This window comes from Triticum aestivum, chromosome 6D (assembly GCF_018294505.1).
Source record: "Triticum aestivum cultivar Chinese Spring chromosome 6D, IWGSC CS RefSeq v2.1, whole genome shotgun sequence".
Lineage (NCBI taxonomy): Eukaryota > Viridiplantae > Streptophyta > Magnoliopsida > Poales > Poaceae > Triticum > Triticum aestivum.
Genome location: NC_057811.1, coordinates 330197489 through 330216018, shown reverse-complemented (window position 1 = coordinate 330216018; position 18530 = coordinate 330197489). Strand labels below are relative to the sequence as shown.

The following is an 18530-nucleotide window of genomic DNA, read 5'->3' as shown; positions in this document are numbered from 1 at the left end:
GGGGGGGAGTATACTTGAATTGTAGATAAAACATAAATGTTGCTGCAACTCTTTTTTCTTTGAGAGCGATGCTGCAACTTTTAATGGAGCAATGGATTATGAACATCCATAAAGGAGACCAAAACCATTAGCATCTACTCCCTCCGTTCCCAAATACAAGTCTTTTTAGAGATTCCAACAAGTGACTACATACGGAGCAAAATGAGTGAATCTACACTCTAAAATACGTTCTACATACATCTGTATGTTGTAGTCCATTTGAAATGTTTAAAAAGACTTATATTTAGGAACGGAGGGAGTACACAACAGCAAAACAGGATAGATTACTACAAACACAATACCTTGAAACAACTCTTGATAAGTGGTGTTATCAAGTTAATAATTCTACAGTCAAATATGTTCATTGTCACATTCCAAGATTCTGACAGGCATCACTGACAAGTGATAAGCACAATATAATTGCACTTATGAGCTTAGATTGCTCTATAGGTGTGCTTTTGTGCTGAAGACAATGATACCAATTTAATGGAGATCAATAATATAATGTAATCAGCAGTTTGACAATGATTGCCCTTCCCGAAAGAAGGGCATGGGTCTAAATGGTCTTCATATTAGGAGGCATCATTATGTTGGTAAGTCGCAAGCAGCCAGTTGATTCTTTGATTTCACCTGTCCAAGCATCTCAGCTACTGTCTTGCAGCGACATTGTTTGCCAGGACGAATGACATCCCCATAGACTGCCATCTCGATTACATCAAGCTCCTTGTCTGACCAAGATGGAAGAAACGCTAGCAAATCAGGCCAAGTTTGCATGATATGAAACTGGAAGAGATGTTTATGCATGCCAAATAATTTAGATGAAGAAAGTTGCACAATAGGGGATTCTGGCTTGATTTCTCAACTTAGATTGTTATGATTTTATATAACGGAGGACAAAAAAGAATAGGTCAAAAATAGTCTGTTGCATACTTACCAGATTCATGATTCATCCGGGTCGCGATTCAAATTCGCCGGATCCTACAAATTGGATCCACTTGTGGCATCTAGCGCGTAGGGCATGGAGTGCCCCGCGATAGTGTGGAGTGTGACTGCTGCCGGCACAGCGAGCACTCACATGGCGGGCCAGCACCTCGGCAGCACTGCTCGCGGATTTGCCTCATGGACACCGGCGATCGAGTGGCAAGCAGCGTCGTGGACTTCGCCCACCGTACATCAAGCTCGAGCTGTAAAAACGACTGCACGGCTCCTCTCTTCTTCCTCCTCACACCATGCCTCTCTACTATTTCTTCAGTATGGAGGAGCTTGAGCCGAGGTCTTTTGGTGAAGCCGCGATCCTGGTGCTGTTCCGGCTGCTCCTAGCGGCGATGTTGGCGGCGTTGATCGGCTCGTTGTTGCTCCTGTGGGCGATGGTCCACGATGAGCGTCGTGATGCGGCTGCTCGTGTAGTGGCGGCGGTGACGGCGATCACGAAGACTAGGTATCGTGTTGGGTACGAGTTTAAACTAGCGTGGTTGTAGTGGCGGCGGCGGCGACAGCGATCACGAGGAGTCGAGGACCTAGGTACCGGTGTCGGGTACAAGTTTAAACTTTAAACTAGTGTGGCTGTAGTGGGCTCCGTAGAAATAAACCTGCGGTTTTTCTTTTGAAAATCATAGTGTAGTTCTAGCGACGTGCCAAATGAAGTCTGTAAGGATGTGTGTGCGTGGTGTCAGCACTTGGTGCATCTTGTAGTGTTGATGTGGCTGTGAGCTGGATGCCAAGGTAGCACGTGAATTAAATTTATGTTAAAAAAATTGTGCTAGTGGGTATATGTAGTCCTGGTATACATATACCTACACTGACTTGCATTTTGGTGTTAATTTCCAAGGTGTTTTATTGTCGTAATGTATGTGTTTTGTTGGGTTTTAAAACTTTGCAAAGACACTCACCGCCAGCCCTACTAAGTGTTTCTGCTTAACAGAGAGGCAGATGAACAAAACTACAAAAACAACTAGCAAACAAACACAAAATTAAAATAGCACAAGGAAAACAAACAAAGACACGCCAACCACGAACTACTACTACACGCACACTTAGGCCTCCTTTGGTTTGTAGGAATCTCATAGGATTTCTATAGGATAGGATTTGTATAGGAAAATTTCCTTTGAAGCCCTCTGGTTTGTAGGAATGGATTCCTATTCCTATGTAGGATAGGAATCAATCCTTCACATTTTGGAGGAAAAAAAACATTAGCTAAGACTCAATGGAAAAATTCCTATCCTATGCATCAAATGACATCTCTTTCTCTATAGGAATTGAGATACATGTCATCTCACTTCCTATGATTTTCCTATTCCTATGACATTCCTATCCTATGAACCAAAGGAGGCCTTAACTGTACTGCCCTCTTCGAACTTGCGGCTTCACTGCCTAACTGATGTTGACGGCGCAACTGAGATGCTCGTTTCCAACTTCCACTTGCTCTGCCCAAGGCCTGGGCCACTGGTTGGCCTAATCCATCTGGGATTTACATGGGGTGCACAGACTGAGGTGCTTCCCGTAGTTGGGCCTTTCCGAAAGTCTGGGTCCAACGACTTGGGGTTCATGGGGCTCTGAGCTAGCAGGGTCCTGACTGCCAGCGCTCCATGCAGGTAGAAAACTTACTAACTGCGGGGAAGGTACTGGGTTTGCAGGCTCCGGGTAACGCGTGAAGTGTTTTTTTTGTGGTAACGCGTGAAGTGTTGCGGGGAGTCCTGGTTGCCCCTGGAGGTCTTGGGTGGTGGCATCGCTTGCGGCTGTCAGCTGGGCATAGGTCTGGTGTAGCAGTACTCCTTGGGCGTGGATGTGCGGATCATCTGGACAATTGCGGGGTCTTCTTCCTTGGAGGGGCGGGGATAGGTGAGCTCTTTGTCCATACCTATCGCATGGGGAAAGTAGCAGTAACCTCTCATTGCTCCGAGCTTGGGGGAGATGGTGCGGAGTCTGGTGACAGCTTCTTCGGCAGTTGCTTGAATGGCCAGCCTTGCTGTGGGAATGGTTGCTCCTTGGTAGATGAGAGGCTTCCCATCTTTCAATGTGCCGGGGCACACATACACCTCTACGGTAAATATTTGGGTGAGGAGGTGTGGCGTCGACTTGTAGACCAGGTAGTAGAGGCAGATACTGCACTCTTTGAGCCGGGCAATCATGTCCCAAAGGAGGACAAGAAAGCCGACTTGGTCGCTCGCAGTAGAGCGACCTTCCAGGGTGACCTTCTCGGATGAACTGGACATGGCTTGAGTGGGTGGTGGTTCTGGATCTTGGCATTATATATAGGCAGGACTGGGTTATATATAGGCAGGACTGGGTTGCTCTAGGATCACTCGACGCACTCTCCTACTGGAAAAGTCACGCTGGGACGGTTGGGTAGGTTTGGGTCACGTCCTACGATGGTCATTTGTTAGCTGATAGGACCCATGAGAGATGAGGATAAGACACTGGATCCCCTTGGTTTGTTGTCGGTTGGCAGGAACATCATCCTAAGCTAGCGTCCCTACTGCAAGCCTAGCGCTCTGATACCATGTTCTGAGGCACCCCGACATGCGTCGGACAAATGTCTGCATGTGCCGGCCCAAGACAGGTCCCGACACGCACCAAATTCACGATATAGTGCTCCAAACACAACTTTATTAATAATACAAAGTATACAACACGATTACAAGAGTCTTAAGTCATATAACTCCATGACAGAGCTATTCGACAGCGGAAGAAATAAACGGCAGCGGAAGACTGTTGAATACGTCGGCGGCTTGGTTGGGCTTCACAACACACAGGACTAGCCGGGGCGACCCTTTAGCTTACTCCTCTTCTCCAGAATTTGGCCACGTGCAAGGCCAGGTAAGTACATTGAATGTACTTGCAAGACAGCTAATTACATAGCAATCAAATAAACAAGTAACAAAGCTTAAGCAAAAAATAACACTATTATCCAGACAAACACACAAATAAACTTACCGCTACACTAGAAAGCAAAAACACCTTTACCTTCCGTGAGGGGTGAAGACATGTGAGTTGTTCCATCAATCAACTCACTGCCCCTTGTGGGCTACCCCTGACTCACAGACTCCTCGTGAGCAGGTCAGACAACACTGTGACCTTTTCAGGTCCTCACAATCCAACTTACTATGACAACGATACGACCTTACACCATAGGTACTATTACTAAAGTCTTTCCTCAAACTTGATCGTTTCTAAATTGAAGTTTGACATAATTCAAGTGGTCATAACTCAACTCATCGCAATCCACGTGGCCTTACATTAAAGTCATCGAACTCCAATTGGCCACATCTTTCATCTTAAACTTTTCCAAGTTACCCTTATAATCCCGGTGGCCTTATATTAAAGTTATTGAAATCCAATTGGCCAAACACTTCGTCTCAAACCAAAACTAAATACTTTTCCCAGATTACCAAAACTCCTGTTCTGCGACTCCTTCCTTTGTGAACTCTTGCTTTAGTTGTTATTAATGAAATAGTGGATTAAACCTGAACTCGTCCTTGACCGCGAACACGGCTATTCGAATAGATTTTTAACACTCTGCAGAGGTTGTAGATTTTTCCCATACCACGGACAAACATGATATACAACATGGCCCTCCTACCGTATCACCGACATCCCACAGGGTAATCCTGGGACGAGGGAAACTGGACCCGACCACCCTGTGGCACAACTCATCCACTCTAGGATTCAACCATTTATAACTCGCGCTCAAACCATCCCAGGCCCTCTAAGCTTTGAACGTCAATCTCCCCTGTCGAGGAGATACTGACCGTCGAACTCCCCTCTTTGGCGACACGCATAAGAGACATAACTGCAACCCAGGCTAGGGCCTTCCCATAAAGGCAAATATGGTTGCATGATTTAGTTCAACTAGTACAAATGCCCGTGCGTTGCAACGGGCAAAAAAACGCAAAACTTGATTCGTGTGCATTACGCGCCATTTCTCATATCTAGTTCTGATAAACATCGGTGATAAGGATACATTGTTATCACTTTTCGGAGCATGAATGTGGACGTGAAGAAGCTACCCTAACATCCTTCATCCGATGGAAGAGTAGTGGTGCATGTACATGGAATAATCTGTAAATCGGTTTTATTTTTTGCTTTTTGGAAAACCAAACTATTCCTTTTTTTTCCTTTCTATTAAATTGAATATTTTTTGATTTTTTTATTTATTTTACTAGAATTAGAACATGTTTTGAAGCCGAACACTTTTTGAACACATGATTCTTAAAACAAAATTGTGATTTTTTTTATAATTTTGTGAACAATTTTAAATGTATTTAAAAAATATCGGAACATTCTTTTCAAAATTTTGAGTATTTTTTAAAAGCATGAACTTGTTAAAAATGCGAATATCTTTGAAAATCAAGAACAATTTGAAACTCTCTTTATCTTGAAAAACACACACGCTCAGTGTTCACAATTATACACGGATGGGCTAGATGGAGAAGTGCTAATAGGATCCAACTTATGTGGGGCCGGATGGGCCAGCGTGGCCAAATCTGACGTGGCATGCACGTCCAAACGTTCCAAAGCCCCCTAGATATAGGTTGGATATGGAGAGTGTCCGTCAGTCCGGGTGTTTGGACCAGAAATGGGGTACCCAATTGGGTGACATTTTTTGGTCCGAAGACCCGCGGACGGGTATGAGAGGTCCAGGCTGTAGATGGTCTTATAATTCCTGTCTTGTTTTTTGCACACTTTGCTTTCCACTCCCCAAACAAGTATTTCACGAATTGTAGGCTGCCTAAAAGAAATAGAATGTAGGCTCTTTCTCTAAAAAAAACACGTGCACTTTGGAGAGACGCACACACACCTAAAAAACTTTACTCTGCACCCCCTAATTTAGCCCACATAAACTTGTACGCGGCCATGGGCAAACAAAGAGTATATTTGTGGAACACTTCAGTCTTAATATCCCACGAGCAGCCAGCATAACCACATACGGAGAAATAACAGACGTAGGAGCCAGCGTGAACCGAGTGCTCAGAGTAGTGTTTTTCCCCGGCCTCCTTCCTCGTATTCTCCGCCTGTCTCTCCAAGCTTCCTCCTTTTCTCTTCCTCCGCTGGCCTCTCGCTCCTCCCCCTCCCTCTCCCTCCCCCTTGCTAGTTAGTAGGTCGCAAGCCTAGCGCACGAGGCGCTCGCCGGGGCATGGAGGCGTCTGCAGCCTAGCTTCTCTACCCGCTGCTCCATCATGGGTGTCATGGTTCTTGGTGTCCCCCTCTTCGGTGCTGCAGGTTCTAAAAATAATTCCCCCTCCTTATAATCCGTTTGGATCAGCTCTTTTCCCCTCTTCAATGGCTTGCCGCAGGAGCCGGTGGATTTGTTTGTCTTCTTTCTGCCTAAAATAAATCCCCTGCTATCTCTCTGCTTGATCTACTCAAAGCTCACCGGTCTGGTCTCGATTTGGATTGAGTACGACGCGCTCGTGACCCGCTGCGCTCTTGCTCCCTCCAGGTGCTACGCCCCGATCTGCGTTCAATCCTTATTTATTCTTATTCCTTCTCTGTTTTCTTCACCGGCAGCCGGCCTGTTTATTCAAGGGGTCGTCCGCCGATTGTGCTATTTCGCAGGTTTTCATCTGTTTTCTTCACGGGCCGCTCCCTCTTCCCCTGTGTAAGGGTTATAATTCGTTCGTTCTATTCCCTTCCTCTCGGCTTGTTGATTACCAGCGCCATGGCCGCCTCCCTCCCCCGCACATATTTGCCAGCTGCCATTCACACAAGCACATAGAGAGGAGAGAGAGCCCCCGCGCGCCGCGCATCTGCTTCCTCCCCGCCGCTGCTGCCCTTTGCCGTCCGCGCCAGATTAACTCTGGTGCTGCCATCTCCGTCCCCTGCCTCACTCCACCTTTTCCCGACACGACCACGACCACGGGATCTCGCGGCCTGATGACGAAAGAGGCCGGGGATGGAGGCAGGTTGCGACACGTCCGCCGACCGCCGCGAAGCCTCCTGCAGCACACTCGCCCACGAGCCCACCCGGAGCTGTCGCCGTCGTGAAGGGCGTCGCCCCGCCGTGCTTGAGGAAGCGTCTGGATAAGATAGAAGAAAGGATCGCGGGCTGAATTCTTACAAACATAGGGCTACTTTTGTAAAAATGAATAGTTTTCTCAGATTCACTTAAACAGGGACTGCGGGTTGATTTGTGAGAAACAGAGGGGTTTTTTTGCAAAATTGCTGACGACGTACGACCAGAAACCCAATTTTCTTTATTATTAGGTAAAGATTTTGTGGCACCGTGACTTAATGTTGTTAACGAAGGAGGAGGTGTGCGAGACAAAATGACTTTACCCTCCGTCGTGTTCACAGTTTTATCCAACTTGACCGACAATCAAGACACAACAACAACAAACCGATAGTACGATAGTATATTAGCATCAAGCAACGAAAGTAAACCACGGTGCTCCTCGGTCGTCGGCGGTTCCAATGCTTCTCTCGCTCCTAGGCTCCATCGATGATGGCGCCGGCTTCCTCTTGCTCCTCTGAACTCCCTCGTCCTCTCAATTTCTCTCGTGCTGGTCTAGGGGTGTGGCTTGGGGTGGTGGTCGTGCGCGGCGACGCCAACGGAATTCGAGCGCGAGGATGGCCGGCAGCTCAAACCCGAGGCTTGGGTAGTGCTAGGGGAATAGAGGGAATGAGGTGCGAGTCAAGAGGGCCATGGAGGGCTCTATTTATAGTTGGCCGAGGGCTTGGACACCACAGCGGCAATGGCAGCTGGTTTATCGGGGTCCAGGGTGGCGCTTGGCCAGCTCTGCGGCCACGGGCGGCGTCACGACGCGGTTTGGTAGGCGCCTAGGTGCGCTACACGTAAGGGGGGCCTGGACGACGCGTCCGGCCAATCCAGAGGGTCAAGTGGGCAGCTGGGTGGTCCGGGCGACGGGGCCGCCGGCGATGGTGGGGGCTTGCCTTCACGCCAAGTCTTCTAGAAGGTCAAGGGGGCCTAGGGAGGGCGTTGGACATCAAACGCATGGCCATGGCAGCTGGACGGCGAGGGGGTGCACTGGATCTAGCCAGAGCACGAGTTTGGCATGCTCTGCCTGTTGTCACCAGTGGGCCACAGGGGGCCAAACTATGTCTAGGGGGTCTGTTAGTGTTCAGTGAGTGTGGGTGTGTGCTCTAAGTTGTCCCAGGATGAATTAGTGCTGGAATCCTTCATCCTTTCCATTTGGGCAGCAAGGTGTTTGTGTTGGTGTGTTGGTTTCTGTGTGATCTACTGTGAAGCAAGTTGTGAAATTTTGGAGAGAATATTGTGGTGCTAGGGTGACTATTTCCTCCAAGACTCAGCCTCCGAAGATTTGCCTAGCTAACACTTCCTTCACAACCTTATAGTTAGGGCAAAAACTTGCCCCTTGCCCTGTGCTTTGGTGTGGCTGAGAATGGCCAAGTGTGTGGTGTATTTTGGTCATGTGTCACTACTAGGTGCTGCCCAAATTATTTGGGAATTTTCAAAGCTACCAAAATGGTAGTTCCTTTATAACAGAAACCAAGAGCATGGCTTTACCAATTAAGGCAAGACCTCGTCTTGCCCTAATTGAGCCAATATTTTTACCAGGGTCTACTATAGGCACAAAGATCATCTCCAATTAATTTCATTCTTTCCGAAGGTGCCTAAATATTTTTCTGGATTTATTTCCCCAACTGGCAAAAACTTGAATTGTCTCTAGAAAATAAATACTGCTTTTGGCATGGCAATATTGGTTCACTCCTTTGATCCATAGGAATTGGAGAGTCTTTTCAAACCTTGGGGTAAACTGGCTCAAATGGCGCTCCCACCTCCCACCACGGCGCTGACCTCACCACCGGCGATCTCCATCCTCCACCACTGATCTGTGGATCCCTTCCGATCATCATCTCCGGCGTCTCTTCTGGATCAAGGCAATACCCATCTTCTATGGGTTCCTTTGGTGGATCTACCCTTGTCTTGGATTTCTCCAAGGGTAGGGTTTTCTCTGATGAGGTTTTCAGATCTACTGGTCAAACCATCCATCCGATGGGACGAAGGAGAGCTTTCACATTGATTGTGTCCTTTAGCCGCCATGCTTTCCGGTTGTCGGAGGATTCTGTGGCGGCAGCTCTGGAAGCTGCGATTGGTGGATCGGCCATCGATCTTCGGGTTCTTCATGTCAAGGACAAGGTTTTTTCTTTCCAAGTCTCATGCAAGCAAGTTGGCTTTATTATTATGGATCTGCGTTCATTTTCTTGCGATCTGTTTAAATGTTATTTCAATCTTTGGGGCAATGGAGGGCCTAATTGGGTTCGGGAACTTAAGATCTGGCGTAAGGAATGTGATGCTGAGTGGATTTTGATTAGTCCTACCAAACGTAGATCTTCTTTAGATTTATTGGCCATGCATAAGCCTCCGGTTAGATCTTCTCTTAAGTCAGCTAGCACTGTTCGGAAGAAATTATCTTTTGCCACGTTTGAACATTATTCTGCTTGCAAAGGTTACAGATATCCTGCTTCTCAAAACTGCATTGATACTATCATGGATGGGGGATATGATCTATCTGCTCATGAGCGCGTTGTTATTCGACAACCGCCCCCTCCTGACTTGCATTGGACGGTGGCTCGCCCACCTATCGTGTTTGGTACAGTCGACCCGTTGCTGGAGTTGCACCGGTCGACCACGTCGCCCACACTTGATCTGGTACCTGTGGATCCGCAGCCCGTGGTTTCTGGTAATCTATCTGCACGATTTGCGGAAGTGGGAATTTCTCCAGTTCAAAATGGTAGCTTGGGATCTGGCCCATCTCTTTCGGATGCACACCAGGCTGGCCCAGTGTCTTAGGATTTTTCTGTTGGGCCAATTTCTGGTTCTGTTGCTGTTGGGCCTGCCTCGTCTCAGAATACCCCAGTTTCTGATAGGCTGGATGCACCTATTGACCCAAGCCCAGCGGCCCTCCCGCAGGAAATACCCACCACGCAAGAAGCTGCACAACAATTTGAAGCCATGGTCGATGACATGGTGGACCGTGTTTTAACCTGTACCCTATGTTCTCAGAGGGGCCACCTTGCAGCCTCTTGTGGAATGCGAGCGGTCTGCTCGGCTTGCTCCCGCACGGGTCACTCTAGCAAGGATTGTAATGATTTCGCGCGCACCAATGGATTGGTTTGGAGACCAATTTCTCTGCAACAAAGCACGAGTATATCGGAAAACCCTGCCGATCAGGGGAAGGGTGCCGGAGTTATTGGGATAGCTTGCCCAGTCATATCATCGCCGCCCACATTGCGCCAATCCCCCCCTCTTCCTCCCAAAGAAAACCCCATCCCCTCCCCGTTGCGGCCGGCCATGGCGAACTTTGAGCTTGATCCACAGCGCTTTGTGTCGGCAGGCCATCACATCATTGATGGCGGGGACAGACGTCTTCCACGCACCTTCTTCACGCCTGCGGCTCGTCCTCCTCGCCGCCATGAAGATTACATGGTCGTTGAGGTCATGCCTGCTCCGGAGGGACCGCTCGGGCCGGTCAGGGAAGAGATTGTTCGGTTCTTTCAAAACAAAGGTACTCTGGTTCGCTCCGCTCAGCCTTGGTTCCATGGGGTTGGGTTATTTCAAGTCAGGGATCCATCTGTCAGATATACGTTGATTCAGCATGCCCCATTTCCTCTGGGTGATGATCGTTTTGTTAGATTTATGAAGCATGATGAGGGAGAGAACTTTAAGGGGAGTCATGGTTTCCGTAAGGGTTGGCTTATGTTCATTGGTATTCCTCTTGATTATCGCAATACGGAGTTCATACCACAGGCGGTAGGCACTTTTGGGAAATTTCACTCTTGGGATAGTGAGGATCCATATTTGGTTCGTACTCCTCTAGTGGAGGCTAGTTTTCCGGACACACCACGGGTGCCACGTGATGTGGTCTTTGGAGATTATGCATAATGGGGAGGAGCTCAGGTTTCTTGGATAGCGGCTTGCTATGTGCTAGGTGCTGACTTCGCTGACCAGATGCCAAACGATGAAGATCCAATGCCTCTGGATGGTAATCCTCACCCATTACCTGGAAACCTGCTGCAAGACAATCTGTTGTTTGTTCTTCCGCCATATCCAATGCTGGGATGGAACGATGCGCCAGTGGCCCCTCCACCGCCTCCAGAAAATAACATCGGGGATGCAGGATGGGGAAATGCAAACTGGGGAGACAATGAGGATGACCTTCAGCAGCCACCACAGCCTGCAGTGCCGGAGCAGGACCAGGTTTCTATTGTCATTGATCAGCCAGAGGGCTCTGGGTCTGTGGAACAGCATGTGGAAGTTCAGTTTGATGAGCAACATCAGTTTCAGCTTGAGCAACAGTTACAGGACAATGTGCAGCCGGCTGTTTTGGAAAACCCTTTGGCAATTGTACCATATCAACCTCCTGTCATTCATCAGCATCAGATCTTCATTGGCATGGCGAGGATTGTGGCTAGGCCACCGCTTCCTCCTGAGATGATCTGGAAGAGATCTTTTGAAAATCTGCTGCCTGAATTTGCTGTCAAGGAAGTGCCTAGACCTATCTTCTTTAAGCCACTTGGAACAGTGACATACTCCAAGCGCACGTGGACCATTGCTTTTGATGATTCTCAGAAGATGTCTTTATTGGTGCCAAGCTTGCCCAGCAATCTGACTCTAAGGAAATCTATTGTGGCTAAACGCCCAGTTGCCAGAGCTCTTTTCGGAGGTTCACCTGAGGAGGTTCTCAGTGCTAATGATGATGCTGTGTCTGAAGAGGTGTTTCCTGAAGATGTTGTGTCTAGTAGCATGGAGGAGAACTCTTTTTCCTCTTCTGTGGTTTTTTCTGCTGACTCGCAGGCCAATGAAAAGAAACAGACAAGAAGAAGGAAGACCGTTGCCCCGTTAGTGGATACTTCTGTATGGAGATGTACAAGAAGCGCGGCAAAACTGGATGGGTTTAAGCCTGTGAGTTTTGAACAACTTTCCCTCCAGCCCACTAAAAGGCGTCCCCGGTCCAAGCCCATTGAACTGAAGGCCCAGCCCAATCCTGACGACGCTGGCGATAATGGCAAGTCTGAAGTTGTTCCTCCATCCACACCTCTCAACGTGCTGCAAACAATTGGAGCGGAGCTGGAGATCGACCCCAACCTGCTGTCCAAGGATAAGCTTATGGCTAATCCCAAGGACGACTCCTCCAGCGGTGTTTAAATGTTGCAGTTTAAAACTTTATCTAGGTGTAGCGAGCCTGTTAAATTTGCTGTCTTTTATGTCGTGCTAAACTCTATGCAGTGTGGTCAGAACTGGATGAATTTTGTTTCTTATGACATGGGATGTATGGCATTGTATGTCATGCTGTTTTTGCTACTTTTGCTTTTGGTTATTCCATGAATCAAATGTCTATGCGTAATTGGAAGGTGCTTTGTTGGAATGTTCGTGGTCTGAACTCTGAAACACGACAGCGTTCTGTTACAGAGAAAATTACTAAAAGTCAGTGTGCGGTTGCTTGTTTGCAAGAAACTAAGTTATCAGATTGTCCTCGTTCATTAATTAAGAGCATTTGCCCTGTGGGTTTTGATCAGTTCATTGAATCTCCCTCGAGAGGAGCCTCGGGAGGTATTCTGACAGTGTGGCGTTCAGATGTTTTTACGGGTACTTTAATTAAGTAAAGCCTTTTGGTATTGTCATCAGTTTCACCTCGGTGCATAATAGTGATCAGTGGTTTTTAGTAAATGTTTATGGGCCTTGTCAGGGTATAATGAGGGATGAGTTTGTTAACTGGCTGTACAATCTTCAGGTGGAACCTGAGCAAAAATGGTTGTTATTGGGAGATTTTAATTTCATTAGGTCCATGGATAATCGTAATCTTCCTGGTGGAGATGTTAATGACATTTTCATCTTTAATGAGATCATTGGTCACTTAGGTCTGCTGGAACTTCCTTTAGAAGGTACTCCCTCCGTTCCTAAATATAAGTCTTTCTAGAGATTCCACTATAGACTACATACGGAGCAAAATAAGTGAACCTATACTCTAAAAAATGTCTATATACATCCGAATGTAGTCTTTATAGTGAAACCTCTAAAAGGACTTATATTTAGGAACAGAGGGAGTAGAAGATTCACCTGGTCAAACATGCAGGATGTTCCACTTCTTGAGCAATTGGACTGGTTTTTTACTTCCGCCAGTTGGATAAATCAGTATCCCATGACACAAGTTGCACCTCTTGCTAAAACTGCTTCTGATCATGTTCCTTGTGTAATATCTATCTGCACCTCAATCCCAAAAGCTCATATCTTCAGATTTGAAAACTATTGGATGCATCAACCTGGGTTCATGGACTGTGTGCATGAGGTTTGGAACAAACCTTCACATAAGACTCATATATCTGCAGTTATTATGGACAAATTGAAATCCTTGAGATTTGCACTCAAGAAATGGCAGAAGGGGCTGTCTCATATCAAACCATTGATTGAGAAGTGCAATTGGGTAATTCTGTGGTTGGATGATTTGGAGGATTGGAGGCCTCTATCCAGACCTGAATACAACTTCAGGAAGATAGTTAAGATGCATCATGAGCACCTTTTACACTTACAATTTTTATACTGGAGGAAAAGGTGCACTATCAGATATATCAAGGTGGGAGAAGAAAATTCAAAATTCTTCCAGGCCATGGCAACTGAGAGGTATAGGAAGAATTCTATTGCTAGGCTGCAACTATCTGATGGAACAGTTTCTTCAGATCATGGGGAAATGGCTAAGGAATTTTTGGAATCTTTCAAGGGCAGAATGGGAACTGTTAAGCCAATTTTGTTGGGCAATGACATTCTTTCACTTATCCCAAAAGTGCAGGGACTTGAGGTGCTCACAAAACCTTTTGAGGTGCAAGAAATTGAAAAGGTCATAAAAGAACTGCCCATTGATAAGGCTCCAGGGCCAGATGGTTTTAATGGCCTTTTTATGAAGAAATGCTAGCCTATCATATCCAGTGATTTTATTAGGCTGGTGAGGGAATTTCATGCAGGAACTGCTCATTTGGAGAATCTCAATGAAGCTTTCATTACTTTAATTCCAAAAAAACAAACACCTGAGGTTGTAGGAGATTTTAGGCCAATCTCTTTGACCAGTGTGGGACTGAAATTTCTTACTAAACTGGCAGCCAATAGGTTTCAAGATGAAATCACCAACTATGTTCATAAGAATCAGTATGGCTTTGTTAAATCAAGAACAATTCAAGATTGTATTGCTTGGACTTTTGAGTATATTCATCAATGCAACCATTCAAAGAAGCCAATCATATTGCTCAAGCCTGACTTTGAAAAAGCTTTTGACTCTATTCAGCATGAGGCAATTTTAAAAATTCTTGTGGCAAAAGGTTTTGATAGCAAATGGATCACCTGGGTTCAACAGCTATTATCATCTGCAACCTCCTCTATCTTGTTAAATGGTGTACCTGGAAAAGATTTCAAGTGCAAATGTGGTGTAAAGCAAGGAGATCCTATCTCTCCTTTGCTCTTTGTGATTGCTGCTGATCTTTTGCAGACTATGATTAATGATCTTTTGTGTAAGGGCCTGCTAACCTTGCCATTGCCAACACATGATCCTGATTATCCAGTGGTACAGTATGCTGATGATACTTTGCTGTTTGTGACTGCTAACTCAGCTCAGTTGGAGGTCCTCAAATCAGTTTTGAATTCTTTTTCTTTGGCAACTGGACTGCAAATTAACTTCCATAAGTCTTCAATGTACCCAATCAATGTGGAAGCCTCTGTTGCCTCTGCACTTGTTGCCCAGTTTAGTTGCCAGCTAGGTTCAATGCCCTTCACATATTTGGGACTTCCTGTTGGAACCACTAGGCCCAAAATTGTTGATCTGCTACCTTTAGTAGACTGCATGGAAAGAAGGCTAACTGCAAGCTCTTGGTTTCTACCACAAGGCAGTAGGTTACAACTGGTAAATTCTGTGATCCCATTGCCTATATTTTTCCTTTGTAGTCTATCTTTACCACAAGGTATCCTAAAGCAGTTAGAAAGAATTCAGAGACAGTGCCTGTGGAGGAAATATGGTCAGGAGAAGGGGCACTCTTTGGCTGCTTGGCCTCTGGTCTGCAGGCCTAAGCTGAAGGGGGGTCTTGGAATTTTGAATCTGGGACTGCAGAATGATGCTCTGCTTCTTAAGTATCTGAATAAATTCTATAATAAAGCAGATGTGCCATGGGTTCGTTTGGTGTGGGATTCATACTACTTTCAGAGAGTTCCTCATGACACTACTCTTTGTGGCTCCTTCTGGTGGAGGGACATTTGCAAATTAATGGACAAGTTTAGGGCGGTTACCTCTGTCACTGTTGGCAGAGGGGATTCTGTACTATTTTGGTCTGATCGTTGGGAGATTGACCAGTCTTGCATTCCTCTTCAAGAAAGGTTTCCAAGGCTATTCTCGTTTTGCCTGCAGAAAAATCTCTATCATGGAAGTGGTACAGGCAGGAAATTTGCAGCAAATGTTTTCTCTACCACTGTCTGAGATGGCTTTTAAGGAGTTCAATCAGTTATCAAGCATGTTAGCTGTGACTTCCTTGGACAATGGTTGTGATGATATCTGGGCTTGGAGGCATGGGAAAAAGTCTGAATACTCAGCAAAGAAGTACTATGATTTTGTTCACCAGCCAGTTCCTGCCAATCCTATTCTGAGCTGGGTTTGGAAGAGTTGCTGTACCATGACAATTAAAATGTTTGCCTGGCTGGTAATTATGGACAGAGTTAACACCAAGGATATGATTCAACGACGACATTGGAAAATTGATGATGGACCTAGTTGTGTCATGTGCCCGACTGGAGTGCTTGAGGATAGGAACCATCTTTTCTTCCAATGTAACTTCAGTATGAGAATCTGGAACTATCTGCAAGTTTCCTGGTTGGATAGCAATGATATGGTGCAAATTGCCTTACATGCCAAGGAGTTTAATAAGCCTTTTTTCTCAGAAGTGGTTTTTCTTGCATGGTGGAACATTTGGAAAGTTCGGAATGACAGGGCTTTTAGGCATGTCAACCCATCTTTTAGGCAGTGGAGGAATGGGTTTATTCATGATATTACTCTCCTTTCACACCGGATCAAGACCAGATACAAGGAAGCTCTACTCAAGTGGATTGATTTCTTGCCTCCTTGAGGGCCACCACGGATGTATATTCATTCTTTTCTAGTTGTAGATTTTAGTGCTTTTTCTTTCTCTTTAGATTACTTTAGCCTTTCTTGTATAGCTTTTCTTTTTGTTTGTTCCTCCCCTTGAGGAACCTTGTTTTGTATCTGTTTGGTTCTTTTCTAATAAAATGATGTGGGGTGTAAGCCCTGCAGTCTTCCAAGTTAAAAAAAAAACTGGCTCAACAAAGAAAGTGAAATTTCCTTTGTGTCAATTCAGAGCTAGGGTTTCAAATTCCATATGACTGGGATTTGAGCTTAGTTGGTCTTGGTTGTGCAGTGATCCAGCTGTAAGCTAGGGTGAGGGACTTTCATAACAAAGTTCAGAAGAAAAAGTTTGGACGAAAGTCAAAAATTAATAATAGCACAAAAATCAAACCACCCTAATTTTTAGGGTGTTACAGGAGTATACACCCTGTTTAAGAATTCGTCCGATTAACCAGTTAACTTGCCGATTAATCCCTACTCGTAGGGTCACCGAGTAGCCAATAAACCGATAAATCATCCATTAATTGATTAAAGGGCCGATTAACTTGCCGATTAGCCTATTAATCCCCTACTCGCCAGCCGACCGAGCAGCTACCAGTTAACGATTTCCTCAACAATGAGTATACATCTCCGGTTCGCAAACCCATTATTCAATAAACTTCAGAAGCAAATGGCCACAGAAAATCCCGCAACACAAACGGGAAAAGGAAAAATTATGTTGGTTGGCCCATCAACCCAAATAGGCCTCCCGCTTGGCCTGCTTCTACCCCCCTCCCCCCTACTCGTCCAGGCAATCACCTCGAGGGAAGGACGACACTGCTGCTCCACACTCCCTTCTGCTAGCTTCCCTCTGCCGGATGATGCCACTGCCTCCCAACATTACTCTCTCCTATGGTCCCCTCCTGCTCATACTCCTGATAGATGGAGAGGAGCCTGTCCTCTGTGCATGTATCCGCAATGAGCAGGAGGAGCTATTGTTGCATGACAATGACTGGCCGGCCAACTGGATCTTGGCCAGCATCACTGTTCTCACACAGATGGTCCTAGCATCGGGGGAGAACGATTTCATTTTTCTGTTAGCAGATCAACGACTCGAGGTGCAGACTCGGACCAATCTGAGCGATCTCGAACCCTGATCTAGATTAATCGATCGGGGTCAGGGTTCAAAGCTCATCCGAGTGAATCAAGTAACTATGGTCTATTGGTAACTTGAATCTCCTCTAGCCAATGCGGCCAATGACAAATAATTGACACCTTGTTTGGCTACCAGGTATTGGAGCTGGAATTGAGGAACTGTAATCGGATTCCGTAAATTTAAGTGTACGGCTAACACTGGAATCGGAATCCTTGACTCAAACCACAAATCCCAGCGAACTATCCAGCAGCAGGAGTAAAATTATATCTTTAACACGTCCTTTATTCATAGGCTATGTCTCTCCCACCCCAAATTCTCCTTGCAATCAGCCAATCATGTGATAGTGCTTGTACCACCCTGACCTTTTTTGTTGCGCTTCACCCTGTCCAGTGACATTTCCTATCCTTGAAAGCATCATCTTCTATGGTACTCCTCGACAACTTCAATGGAGCTCGACATTGTCATCAACGCTGGTTGGTTGACTTGCGAATTAGCATTCCATCATGTGCTTGTGATCAGGGGCAGAGACAGGACAGGGGCACGCCACGGCCCAGGTCATGCTTGGGTAGTAGCACCTAGGCTATACTACTGTAGCTACAGTGCTCAAAGACCCTGAAGCTTCATACCGGCCTGGCTCTGCCACTGGTTGTGATACCAATAGTTCCGTCGACACAAGATTGGTTACTAGTACTCACACTAGGATATGGAGGCATTTATTTCATTTGCTACTTCTACCAATTCTCTAAATTAGGGATATGTTTTGTTGTTGTTTTGTTGTAGTGCCGACTACCGAGTGCTCCATCAAGTGTGTGCACGTTTTGACCACTTTAGCTGCTAGGAGAACCCACTAGCCATCCTGCCATTCGAGAGGACTGTAATGTGCAAGAGCATTTGTTATGGCGCTGCTAGAAGGAGGGCGCGAGAGGGCCGGCCGGGGGCCTTTTGCCCACGGCCGGGCAAGATGGAAGGGATTTCCTTCTTAATTCTTGCTTGATTAGATTGATACATTTTCTCTCTTCATATAAAGGCCCATCAGGACAAGCTGCATGTCCAGGTGGGGTGTAGTGTTAGAGTACGTAATGGGCCTAATGGGCCTGGGCTGGCGGTATAGCCCGTTAGTCTTAGGATTAATTAGAGATAAGGGTCGCTTGCTTAGGGGTCAAGTAAGCCTTACTTGGGAGTCAAGTAAACCTCTTTATATAAAGAGAGGAAATGTATCAATCTAATCAAGCAAGAATTAAGAAGGAAATCCCTTCCATCTT

The 18530-nt window shown here is 46.2% G+C and overlaps 1 protein-coding gene across 1 annotated transcript in view; it reads right to left on the bottom strand.

The window, feature by feature from the left end:
- Window positions 1-321: 321 nt before the first annotated feature.
- The window catches only part of LOC123144929 (uncharacterized), a 24834-nt gene continuing 6625 nt past the window's right edge, over window positions 322-18530 (bottom strand). The window contains exon 4 of the mRNA XM_044564201.1: window positions 322-767. Within this exon, the coding sequence (XP_044420136.1) occupies window positions 625-767 (143 nt within the window). The 3' untranslated portion in view covers window positions 322-624. The remainder of the gene's footprint in view (window positions 768-18530) is intronic.